This window comes from Pristis pectinata, chromosome 28, assembly GCF_009764475.1.
Source record: "Pristis pectinata isolate sPriPec2 chromosome 28, sPriPec2.1.pri, whole genome shotgun sequence".
Taxonomy (NCBI): domain Eukaryota; kingdom Metazoa; phylum Chordata; class Chondrichthyes; order Rhinopristiformes; family Pristidae; genus Pristis; species Pristis pectinata.
In genome coordinates, this window is record NC_067432.1 from 25,275,706 (window position 1) to 25,289,168 (window position 13,463).

General features: G+C 45.5%; 1 protein-coding gene across 1 annotated transcript in view; it reads left to right on the forward strand.

The window, feature by feature from the left end:
* Positions 1 to 13,463, forward strand: part of adamts17 (ADAM metallopeptidase with thrombospondin type 1 motif, 17) — a 357,749-nt gene that overhangs the window by 294,688 nt on the left and 49,598 nt on the right. The window contains 2 exon segments of the mRNA XM_052040638.1: positions 5,542 to 5,701; positions 12,579 to 12,714. Coding sequence (XP_051896598.1) covers positions 5,542 to 5,701; positions 12,579 to 12,714 — 296 coding nt within the window.

The following is a 13,463-nucleotide window of genomic DNA, read 5'->3' on the forward strand; positions in this document are numbered from 1 at the left end:
TTAGTCAAGTCAAGTTGAGTTTATTGTCATATGCACAAGTATGGTAAGGTGCACGTACAATGAAAAACTTGCTCACAGCAACATCACAGGCAGATAGATACAGATAGCACATGGAACATAAGTTATACATATACATACATTATACAGGACAGTGAAGGAAAAACACTGTGCAAAACAAGACATCAGGACAAAACTACTGAGCAGAGAGTTCCACACTTCTATCGAATCCCCAAACAAGTCACTGTATCAGCTGCACCGTGCTGCAAATCAACTTTGCATCAACCAAATGGAAATGTAAACTCAAAGACTTTCAGATTAAGTAATAACTTTATTTCATGCAGTAAACTTATGCTTCACATTTTTAAGCTGCTGCTATCAGCTGTGTATTAGGTAGTGTAGAGGGTGGCACAGTAGCGTAGCAGTTAGCGTAACACTATTATGGCGCCAGCGACCTGGGTTCAATTCCCGCCACTGTCTGTAAGGAGTTTGTACATTCTCCCTGTGTGTCTGCGTGGGTTTCCTCCGGGTGCTCCGGTTTCCAAAGATGTATGGGTTAGGAGCCATGGGCATGCTGCGTTGGCGCCGGAAGAGTGGCGACACTTGCGGGCTGCTCCCAGCTCATTCTCAGTAGCACAAAAAGACGCGTTTCACTGTGTGTTTCGATGTACATGTGACTAATAAATAAATATCTTATATTATTTTAAGTTAAAGTATAGCTTAATTCAGTTGTCATGTCCCTTGCTGCCAGCTCCATTTTTCACCAATAACCATGGACTGAAAAATCTAACTGGAAATAATTTCTTAGGCCTTCAAATCACAGGTCATCGACCAGTTTATGTTAACAATACATGAGCTAAAATGCCACTGAGCATCTTAATTGATTTTACACAGTCCCTGGGAGCTCGCTCAAGCAGAGTAAGTGGTTCTCTTTGAATCACCGGTATCTCATAAGACTTACTGTTTATGGATCTGTGATATTTAATTTCAAATCTGACGTCCAAGTTTACGTCCTCAGATCCAAGATTCCAGAAGGAGGTGCATTACCACACCTGTTTGAGGATTGAAAAACAAGGAATGCTGGAATCTCAGCAGGTCAGGCAGCATCTGCAGAGTTAACATTACCAGTCGATGACCTTTCCTCAGACCTGGCTCATTGACCTGAAACATCAACTGCTTTCCACAGATGCTGCCTGATCTGTGCAGGATTTCCCACATCTGCACCTCTGCAATTTTTATTTTATATTGCTTTGAAGTTGAAAGAAATCATAGATTCTATCTGCATTGTTGGCAAATTCCACCTGAAAGAGTCCTCACTGTAGGCAGTAGTTCAAGCAGCAGACTTCTCAGCTTCCCAAGGGCATGTAGGTGTGGGCATTATACAGCAGCTTTCCTAGTGACAGACACATCCTGAGAATAAATAATTTAAAATGTTACTATTTCAGTATTTAGGGAGTATCAAGGGCAACCACAATGTCCTGGGCTGCAGTGTAACTACGCAAAGGCTGGAGGCTGGTTAGAGTGGAGCCAACACTCTGTATTTCACATCAATTTAGCCCTCGCTTTGCCAGAAACACCCTTTAAACTTTAATTCTTCAATTTCAGGTAATGTCCCCCTCTGTCTCTCTCTCTCCTCCTGGTCTACCTAGTTCTTCCCGCACCCACCCCAATCCTGCTCAACCCTCCCATTACCCTGTTTCTTTCCCCTCACCCACCTCCCTGCTCATCACACACGCACATGCGCGCGCACACACACACACACACACACACACACACACACACACACACACACACACACACTCCTCCAACTGGGTCCCCTCCCCCCACTGTTCCCATCTGCCCTCCCCATCTCCCTTATTTGGTTCCAGGCTCCACCTTCCTCTCCTATCAGATCCCACCATCTGCAGCCCTTTGTTACCCCCACCTGTCACCTCCCAGCCTCCGTCACTATTTCTACTCCCCCCTCTTCTATCTGCCTATCACCTCTCCTCACCTGGATCCACCTATCGCTTGCCTCGCCCCTTCACCTCACCTCTTTATACTGGCTACCCCCTCTCTGTTTTTCAGTCCAGATGAAGGGTCTCAACCCAAAACGTCGACCGTCCATTCCCCCCCCCCCACAGATGCTGCCTGACCCGCTGAGTTCCTCCAGCAGTTTGGTTTTTGCTCCAGATTTCAGCACCTGCAGTCTCTTGAATTGTCACTTACCAGACTTCGGTCTATAACCCTGTAGGTCACGGCTGCTCATCGGGTACGGTTTAAATATGTGGGGAACTTCTACTTTCACCATCCTTCCAAGCGATGAGTTCCAGAGTCCCCCTGATTAAATTAAATAATTCCCACTGATCCTGCCATCAATTATTTTAAATCTATACCTTGGGTACTGACCTTTTTACCCTGCCTGGGCCCCTCATTAATTTAAACATCACACTTAATTCTCTCCACAGAAATCAACCCCAATCCAGACACTGTCTCTTCACAGCCCAATTCCTCAGTTCTGGCAATGTCCTCATAAATATCCTCTGCAACCTCTCTACCGCTATTGCTTCCTTCCAGTAGTTATACTGACCAGAACTGCCACAGAGCTCTGGCTGTGTCCAAACTAAAGCTCCGTATGGCTTTAGCATGACCTTCCTGCTCTTATAATTTCTGGTTCCAGCACCAAAGGCAAGATATCCTGTGTATCTTCTCCACCACCTTACTCACCTGACCCACTACCTTCAGGGACCTGTGGACACCCTCCGCAAGATCACTCTGCTCCCCTTCATTTCTTAGGGTCCCACTGTTTGTCCTTCTCAACCAGCTTATTCACCTGACCCACTACCTTCAAGCACTTGTGGACACACTCTGCAAGATTGCTCTGTTCCCCTTCATTTCTTAGGAGCCCACCATTTCTCCTTGCCCTGTTTGCCTCCCTAAATGCACTACCTCATACTTCCCTGAATTCCTTTTGCCACTTCTATGCCCACCCAACCACTCCACCTCTTCACTATCAGCCACACTGCCAATGTGGCCCTTACATTTAATTCCACATCATATACATATATATTATACACCAAACAGGAAAGAACCTCGTATAGAGCCCTGTCAACCCCCACTGCTTACAGCCCTCAGTCACTGAAGTTCCCTCTACTTTCTCTGTGACAATTTTGAATTCACTTTTCGTGGATCCTCTAGGTCTTTGTTGAACATCTCACTAAGAACTGTGCACACCCTACCCTTGACCTTTGCTTTTTCTAAAAGGCTAGGATACATGTTATCTAAGTCTGGTAATTCATGCATTTTTAATGATGCTGCATTTTTAAATATATCCTCACTCTGTTTATCATTTCAACACCTTCATATTCTTCCTCCTTAATGCCATGCCCGTCTCCTGGAAGACAGATGCAGCACATTCATTCAGAACTTCTCCAACCATATTCCTTTCTCATCCTCCATCCCTTCACATATTCATAGAAGATCCTATATTTGTTTTCATTTCTCATGCCTTTTTTTCCCTAAATTTCCCTTCAGAGTCAGAACATCATACAGCACAGGCACAGGCCCTTTGCCCCACCATGTCCATGTCTAAGTATCTCTCTGTACTAATCCCATTTACAAGGATGTGGTCTGTAGCCTTCTGTGGTTTGAAGTGCTCATTTAGATACTTCTCACATGTTGTGAGAGTCTCTGCCTCCACCACCCCCTCAGGCAGTGCGTTCCAGATTCCAAGCACCCTCTGGATGAGAAAGTTCTTTCTCAGATCTTCTCTAAACCTCTTCCCCCTTATCCTAAACCTGATACCCTCTGTGTTTAGATACCTCTGCTATGGGAGAAAAGTCTCCGACTAACTTCCCTCTCTATACTCTCTTAATTTTGTAAACCTCTATCAGGTCCCCCCTCAGCCTCCTTTGCTCCAAGAAAAAGAGATCCAGCCTATCCTGTCTCTTCTTCTGGGCAAAATCAGAGGAAGAGCACTCAGCTTCAGTGGCCCGGCATTTCACGTCAGCCATTTTCACAACTCTGGTGGTTTGCACACAATTTGTGTTAAGACGTAAGACCTGGGTCATTGTTTGCAGTCGACTCCGTGCACATTCTTGCATCTGCCTACGGACGGTGGATTGTGGTTGGATTCACAAATCCCCAGATGGAATTGTCTGCCACTTCTGTGGTGGAGAGGATGGGATCTGAGCTCAAAGGAAAGCCTTGTGCTGGATTTATCAGTGAACACAGGCTTTCAGGCAAGGATTCCATTCTACGCAGTGATCAGCTCTCTCCTGGATGTCCCAGTGATGCCCTGCACCAACTATCCCCGACTATCGCCTGTCACCTCCTGAACCTGGTTCTGCAACACCTCGTCCTGCTAGACAGAGGACAGTGCCAGTGAGTAATATGCAGTTGTCCAGTTACTGGGCTTGTTGAACAACTGGAAGGGTGTGCAGACAGTAAGGAGAGGACATGAGGCTTTTGGTGGTGCTGAGCATGCGTGGGCGAGATGGAGCCTGTGTATACGAGTGAGGTTCACTGGTAGCTCATTACAGAGTGTGGTGATGGAACAGTGTATGAGCCTTGTTGTTGTAGGGAAATGGCATATGCAGATGCACTCACTGACCCTAACCATTTATTGAGCCTACAGGTCCTCAGGGTTTAACACGTGCCAATGACTTACAAGGTTGTCTGCCCTCACTGCCCCTGAACATCCGTCTGTCAGAATTCTGTTCTCCCAGCAGATACAGGTCACCTCTCACACTCCGCCACCAAGGCTTCCAGTGCTGTGTCTAACAACCACGGCTCCTGCGTTCTCCCCGTTGCTTTAATGCCCTTCACTTTTCCCCAGATCAGAGATTCACAGCCAGTACCCACCACAATCGCACCAGGCTTTGGGTGGTGAGAACCAAATGTAATTGGTTCTATCCACTCTCAGTACTGGCCACCTGCTGATACATTCAGCCAATCAAAATCAGCACAGATTGGGTGCTGAAATCATTGAAGTTAATGGACAGCACACAGTTGCTTTGATATCAACAAGAGCAATATAATTGTGCACTACATCTCTTATGCCTGTCGTCGGGATCACTTCAATTCAACCACTAACTGAAGTTAATGGACAATATAGGCTTAAAAGAACCAATTACAAAGGCATTTGTTTTATACATTTAGCTCCTGATGAACACTCAGCAATGTATTTTTTAGATCATGCAGTCAAAAAAGTTGCCTGAGGATGACATTTTCTCAATAACATTACTGCAAACATCTCAGTTACCTAACCTAAAATTCTTCAGCATTTTGCAGTGAAGTCCATTAACGTGCATTCTATGGGATTTATACTTTTTTAGATCATTCTAATCCCAAGGCAGAACACATCCTTACTGATTTATCACTGATTAGTTACTTGGGCAGTATAAAAATGCCAGATGTATTGTGGGAGCTATGTTCTGATTCGAGCCTAATGCACTGATAATAATATCAATACCATAGCTCTCAGATTTACAGAAATATTTCATGGAATGCTAAGATGCTGCTGTAACTTTCATTCTGACAAACTTTTGTTATCTTGCAAAATAGGTGCTGTTATTCCATGATCAAAGCTATGGCATTCACTATGAGTACACAATCCCGGTGAACAACTCCATTGAAGGCAGCAGTGAGGTGCAAAAACCACTGGAACCTCTTTATCTGTGGACAAACACTGGCTGGGGAGACTGCAGTGTACAGTGTGGAGGAGGTATCGTCAATAACTAGCTATCATTTAGTGTTTACCATGGGATGACAGAAGACATCAGTGATATTCCCAAATTCCAGTTGTATTTATTTGATATTGTCTGATTTGCTTCATGATGTGTTGTATTTACTGGAGAAATGTGATGGGAGGGCACGTGGACGAGATGGTGGTGAGAATATGAATGGTGACTTGGGCAAAATGTGGGTTTTAAGAAGAGGAGATATTGGGATGGGATTTAACTCAAGAGGAAGGTGGAGGAATTTGGGGAGGGAATGCACGTTCTCATGGAGCAACCCAGCCAGTCCCATCCCCCCTTCTCTATCCCTGTAACCCTGAGAGTCCATTTCCTTCAACTGACAATTCATTTCCTTTTGAAATTATTGATAATCTTTGCTTGCACTACTCTGTGAGCTCCAGTTCATAACCACTTACTGCATAAAATTGTTCTTCCTCACCTTCCCCTCTGCTCTCCCTCATCTCTTGCTCAAAGTGCATGGATATGGTGAGCCAAAAAGGCCAGTTTGGTGTTGAACAACTCTATGACTGTATGATCCATCTTCTCTCTTTGCCAGGCTTATTTTCATCTTTACTCCCTCTTATTATATTTAGCTTTGTGTTTCATAATATTCTCCATCTTCCTTGCCATCCAGGGAATCCTGGATTTGATTCCCCTGCCTGAGGCTTCTCCTCCTCAGAATCTCCCACCGTCCTGTTACTGTAATATATCCAAGGCTGGAGATGATCAAAAGGTGAGTGGCAGTGTGAGTCATGAGCAGGACGCAGATCAGCTTCCAGGAGACAAAATTGGGCAGTGACATGGCAGATAAATATAAGGCTGAAAATGTGAGGTCATCCATTTTGGTAGACAAAAATAGAAGAGCAGAATGGGGACATTGATGTCTTTGTCCTGGAATCATTGAAGGTTAACGTACAGGTGCAGCTAACAGTTGGGAAGGTGAATGGTATGTTGGTCTTTATTGCAACAGGACTTAATTAAAAGGGTAAAGGCATTTACAGCACTGAAATATGGCCTTGGTGAGAATACAGCTGAAATATTGTGTGCATGTCTAGTGAATGAAGGATACACTTGTGACAGAGAGAGCACTAAGATGCACCAGATTGACTCCTGGGATGGGACAATTAAGATTAAGCAAACAGGGTTTACACTCTCTGGAGTTTAGAGGAATGAGAGGTGATCTCATTGAAACAGACAAAAATCTTTTGGTGTCTTGGCAGGGTAGATGCAGACATGATGTTCCTCTGGCTGAGATGTCTAGAATCAGTGGTCAGTCTCAGAATAAAAGGTTGGCCATTAAGAATAGAGAAGAAACTTCTTCACCCAGAGGGTGGTGAATCTTTGGAATTTTCTACCCAGGACTATGGAGGTTCAGTCACTGGGTATATTCAAGACAGAGCTTGATAGATTCTTGGATATTAGGGGAAGCAATCAAGGGATATAGAGTTAGTGCAAGAAAGTGTTGCTGAGGTAGAAGATCAGACCTTAGTGAATGCTGGATCAGGTGCTTTGAGCCAAATGGTCTGGTCCTACTACTGTTTCTGATGTTCTTAATGGAAGACAATGCACCACAGTCAGACAGCAGAGAAAACAGGAGCAGAATAACAGGTGCTGGCAGAAAGTAGATGATATTCTAAAGATAAAGAATCTGTCCTCTCCTGACAACCATCCAAGCAGATGTTTCGATGAAGCATCAAATTTCAGAGTTAAATATGAAAGGCCAGATTTTATAGAATTGCTTTAATGGCAAGAATACTGACCAGTTGGGATTGTGTCCCAGGATATTCCGAGCTCACTATAAACAGGGATTGTGTAAGATCTGCCTCTTAAATGTAAATTATTCATCAATACTTATCAGGAGCAAATAATTGAAATTGTTGTCAACAGTGAGAACAGTGAGCATCACTGGGAAAGTGTGAGGAATAGTGGACACATAATAGACCTACATTGTTCCACAGGATGGACTGATGAAAGTCATGGTGTAGATGACCTCACTGTTGAATATATTAGAGCTTCACTAAAACCAAGCAGTTCTGCAAGCCAATTATATCAGGCATGTGACTCCCTGCAGAGGATGGGGCAACTAGAAAGAAGACATTGCTTTTAGAGTCTTTCATAACTTCAGGATATTACAAAACCCACCATAATGCAGAATTTTTAAACTGCTGTCACTTTCATAATGTATGGAAGCTGGCAGCCTTTTTGCACAGCAAGATTCCGTTAACTCCAGTGAGGTAATGAGTAGTGATATTCACTAGTCCACACTTGGGTGCAACAGGGTTAGACCCAGGTACAGCAGGGCTAGACTCAGGTACAGCAGGGTCAGACCTGGGTACAGCAGGGTTGGACCCAGGTACAGCAGGGTCAGACCCGGGTACAGCAGGGTCAGACCCAGATACAGCAGGGTTAGACCCAGGTACAGCAGGGTCAGACCCGGGTGCAGCAGGGCCAGACCCGGGTGCAGCAGGGTCAGACCTGGGTACAGCAGGGTTAGACCCAGGTACAGCAGGGTCAGACCTGGGTACAGCAGGGTCAGACCTGGGTACAACAGGGTCAGACCAGATACAGCAGGATTAGACCCAGGTACAGCAGGGTCAGACCTGGGTACAACAGGACTAGACCCAGGTGCAGCAGGGTCAGACCTGGGTACAACAGGGTTAGACCCAGGTACAGATTAGATGGTAAAAATGCAAACAAGCAGGTGAAAATGTAAGGTTCTTGTCTGCATTTTAAGTTCAAAATTTTCACTCAAATTCCTTCCCAATTCTTTTTCTTTTGCAATAACTGGCTGTAATCTGCTTTAAATGGCACCAAAAAAAGATTAATTCTGAATGACTAGTTTACAGGAGGGTTTATTAATGGTTGCGGGAACTCTGTGCTTTTACCTCTGTGGGTTCTCAACCACGGCCTCACTTTGTGCACCCACCGGGTCTGACGCTTGTGTGCTGTGTGCAGAATGTGTGATATCTATGTCGTCTGGATTAATTTCAGGCTATATTTCCCGACAGGGTGATGGAAAAAGACACAATCATTACCTGCAGAAGAAATTTGGAGAAGTATCAGGTGGGGAGGGGGAGAGGGGAGAGCCATCTTCCCAGAGACAGGCTTGCACACTTTTGTCATGAAGCTTCTCAGCCTCACGGGACAGAACCAACCAATGGCCAACAGCTCACAGTCAATGCATTCTAACAATGCTCTTGTACGTGTGCTGGGATTATGTGTTGACAGCTGAGAGAGAGTAGAAAGGATTTTCCTTGATATCCTGAACAAAAAGGACTTGGAACTGGCACCAGACTAAGACTGCCATTTAAAATAAAAAATGTAATACTGGAGTTTAATATGAAGAACACTTGACTGAAACATCTGTCGGAGAAGCATGTTGATCACATGCAACATTAGATTCACATTTTACAAATGCATGGAAGAATCACAGAATATTTACAGCTAAGAAGAAGGCCATTTGGCCCTTCATGACTGTGCCAGTCAAAATAGAGTGACCCAGCACTGGGTCTATACCCTGAAGGTCACGGCTGTTCAAGGACACACCCAAGTACTGTTCCCAAGTTGCTGTCTTCACAAGTGATCCAGAGTGATCCAGACCCCTAACAGCCTCCGGCTGAAAAGTATCTTTCCTTGGGAACCAAAAACTAGAGGGCATAGGTTTAAGGTGAGAGGGGAAAGATTTAAAAAGGGACCTGAGAGTCAACTTCTTCATGCAGAGGATGGTGTATATTTGGAACAAGCTGCCAGAGAAAGTAGTTGAGGCAGGTACAATAAGGACATTTAAAAGACATTTCATTAAGTGTATGGATAGGAAAGGTTTAGAAGGATCTGGGCCAAACGCGAGCAAATGGGGCTAGCTTAGGCGGATACCTTGGACAGCATGGTTGAGTTGGGCCAAAGGGCCTGTTTCCATTCTGTATTACTCTATGGCTCATCCCCCATCTAATCCTTCTACCAATTACTTTAAATTTCTGTCCCTGGTTTTTGGTCTTGAAGCTAAGGGAACTAAGTCCTACCTATTTACTCGATCCAGTTTCTTCATAATTTCATGCACCTCAATTCAGTCTCTCTCCAGATTCCTCTGTTCCAAAGAAAACACCAGCCTGTCCAATCTTTCCCCAAGGCTACAATCTTCTGATCCCAGCACTGAGTCTCCTGTCTGCAGTGGCACAAGAGACTGCAGATGCTGGAATCCGGAGTAACAAACAAACTTTTGGAGGAACTCAGCGGGTCAAGCAGCATCTGTGGAGGGAAATCGTTGGTCGATGTTTTGGGTCAAGAACCTTCATCTGGACCCACTGAGTTCCACCAGCGGTTTGTTTTTTGCTCATGTCCTCAGAGCCAGTCCACATACACCAATGAGAATCAGGGAAAGAGGGGCTTTGTTTCACAACATACCTGAGCAAAGACCACAGTATATTAGTGTCCTCCACTTTATTTTGCCACACCTCATTACTACAGGTTGTGAATTTCCATGCCCATTGTGCTGCAATCAATGGCAACAGTATTAGACCAGTCTGTAGCTACTGCAATCAAATCATGTTGCTTCCATTTCATTGTGCCTGGTTGAATTGGGCTTTACCAGTACAGAGGGACAGCTTCAGAAACCTGGCTCCAGAAATTAATCAGGTCCATTCCTTCAGTGTTGAAACATCATTACCTGTCTCCCAAATGTTGTGTTAAAGCCTCTTAAAAGTCACAAAGTTCAACAGCGATGTTTAAAAAACACCACTGTCAGGCTCCCACTTCTGACTCCAAGTTGGTTCAGAAACAGGTCTTGCTGAAAAGCTCGAGTTGTATTTCTCATAGCCACACGAGACAGACACTCAGCTGACAGCTCTTCAGCTGGCCCTTAAAGACACGAGGGCACACCAGTACCAGCACTCTGCCTGCTCCTGGAGAGTGCTGCCTCCTTCACCTTGCTGCCCTGATGATTCCTGAGGGCAGGGAGAATACTCCTCATTTATTGTCAGGGATCTCGAGAGACTGGTGGATTGGATCCCCCATGGGAGAGGTATCCTCTGTTCAAGGAGGGGCACACAGACCCTGGGGGCCACAGACAGACACTCCAGGGTGGAGGTTCTGTAAGGTCTCTGTTGGGACATGAGCGCCGTCACTGAGCGGCTGCACGTCGAGGGAGCCTGCGGTGGAAGTGCGGCAGGTGCCTGCGGCGGGTCTGCTGGCTGCTGTGGGTTGGGGGGAGTCTGTCCTGTGGAGTGGAGGGCGTCACTGACCCCCACCCCCAGCGCCGATCAGCAAACCGTGAGGTGTGACGGGTATCGGCAGCAGCGGCCGGGACGGTCCTGAGGTTGGGACACTGAGTGAGGGTGACCCTGACTTCCAGTGGGACAACAGTGCAGGCACCACGGTGATCTCGTACAGGGGAGGGGTCCTGAGCTCACGTGTGAGTGAGGTCCAGTCTGTGGAGGGGCAGCCTGCAGACACACTGCTCCTTGGGGAGGGGGAGGTACCGGTTTGGCTCTATATTTCCCTGTAACATGGGAGGCCATTTCACACTATGGAGTCAATGTCAACTCACGGAGCAATCCCAACGATCCAGTTCCCCCATTAATTTTCCCTGTAACTTATTCTCCCCTCATTCTCGTCACCTCATCCCAGATTCTACCTTTCACCTACACACTAGAGGCAATTTACAGCAACCTATTAACCTACCAACTTGCACGTCTTTGAGATGCGGGAGGAAACCGGAGCACCGGGGGAAACCCATGCGGTCACAGGGAGAATGTGCAAACTTCACACAGACAGCAGCCGGGGTCAGGATTGAACCTGGGTCTCTGGGGCTGTGAGGCAGCGGCTCTACCATCAGTGCCACTGTGCCGCCCTGTGAACTCCATGTTAAGCCTGGGTGGATAAGATGCTGGGTGCTGAGTCCTGACCCACCTCCTGTCATGAGACCCCTGTGGGTGCCTGTGAGGAGTATGTTGGAGCTCCATGTCATCCAGTAAAAGAAGTGTTAGGTCTGGACCCGTGGGCAGTGGAAGGCAGTTTGGTTGCCGCAAAGTGTTTGGAGATGCACTGCAGTGTGCAGAGTGAGCTATGGATGTACAGAGTGAGCTGTGTGTGTGCAGAGTGAGCTGTGTGTGTACAGAGTGAGCTGTGTGTGTGCAGAGTGAGCTGTGTCAGTACAGAGTGAGCTGTGTGTGTGCAGGGTGAGCTGTGTGTGTGCAGGGTGAGCTGTGTCAGTACAGAGTGAGCTGTGTGTGTGCAGGGTGAGCTGTGTGTGTACAGAGTGAGCTGTGTGTGTGCAGAGTGGTGTGCAGCACTGTGAATGCATATTTAGTGTGACCAGCCCTGTAACTATCACTGTTCCTTCAGCACTAGTGAAAGCTGCTTCTGTTGGGAGAGACCAGCAACTGTCACACTTTTCAACTTTGCAAAGCTAACACCTCCGTTGTTGTGCAGGTGAATGTCTAGGTCCAGAAGATACAAAAGCTTGAGAACACATCCCACCAGGCTCAAAGATACCTTCTATCCAGCTGTTATCAGACTCTTGAACTGACCTCTTATATGCTAAAGATAAACTCCCGATATCCCAATCTAACTCACTGCAGTCCTTGCACTTTATTTGTCTACCTGCACTGCACTTTCTCTGTAGCTGCAACACTATATTCTGCACTCTGTTTTCCTTTGTACTACCTCAGTGTACTTATGTATGGAATGATCTGTCTGGATAGCACACAAACAGAAGTTTTTCACTGTATCTCGGGATAAGTGACAATAATAAACCAATTAAATTAAATTAAATTAAATGAACAGTCCTGGGTCAATCTGATCAGTCAACTGTTTTGTGCTATGGTATCATGAGTGTTTCTTCTCTCATTCTGTCTTAATTGTTTTCAGGCGAACGCAGAACAATTGTCCGTTGCACAAAGATTGTCAACAAGACATTAACGGTAACAAATGACAGCGACTGTCAGCACCTGGCTCGTGTAAATCCACAAGTCAGGATATGCAACATACATCCATGCCAGTCGTGGTAAGTGTCCCTATAATGCGAAAGTGCTCAAGTTGCTTGGACAATAATTCTCACAGTTAACAATCTGCAGAGGCAGCTTGCGTTTACAGAGTGCCCAGTGAATTGAGTGCTCTATGCGTGGTTTAATAGTGGGATACAGCCATACCACGATTTATGAAAGGGATGTGTTCCAGGAAAACATTTTGTCAAAATGCAAGCAATATATTGTAATTCAAGAAGGCTGGGTGAAATGGGCATTTTGGTAGAGTATTCTTCTGTTCAGAGAGTGGCATTCCATTCAGTATAGCAAAAAACAGATTCATAAATCAAAAACATGTACCCCAAAGTCTCACTGGAGTTTAAGCAGAAATTCATAAATCAAGGAATACTTTTAATGTCTTCTCATTATGTGGGTGAACATGGTACTGTAGAGAACAAGGAGACAAATGATTAGTTAATCCATTCCTGATTCTACTGTTTCAAACAGGAACATTGGCCAAGATATCAGGATAATTCCCTGCTCTTGCAGTCAAGCCATGGAATATCTAACAATCTGCCTAAACCACCAAACAATTGTTTTAAACCTTCATCCCCAAAAACGAATACCTTTAACAGTGCAGCACACCCTCAGCACTGCTTTGCTGTGTCATTTGAACCCTGCACCAGGCTTTGGTGTTGGAGAGCTATGAATATGTAAAGGAGCCCAATCTGACAGAAGTTAGTTTTAGATTTTTAAAGCAGTTCATTGTTAAGATCAACTGTAATAATGT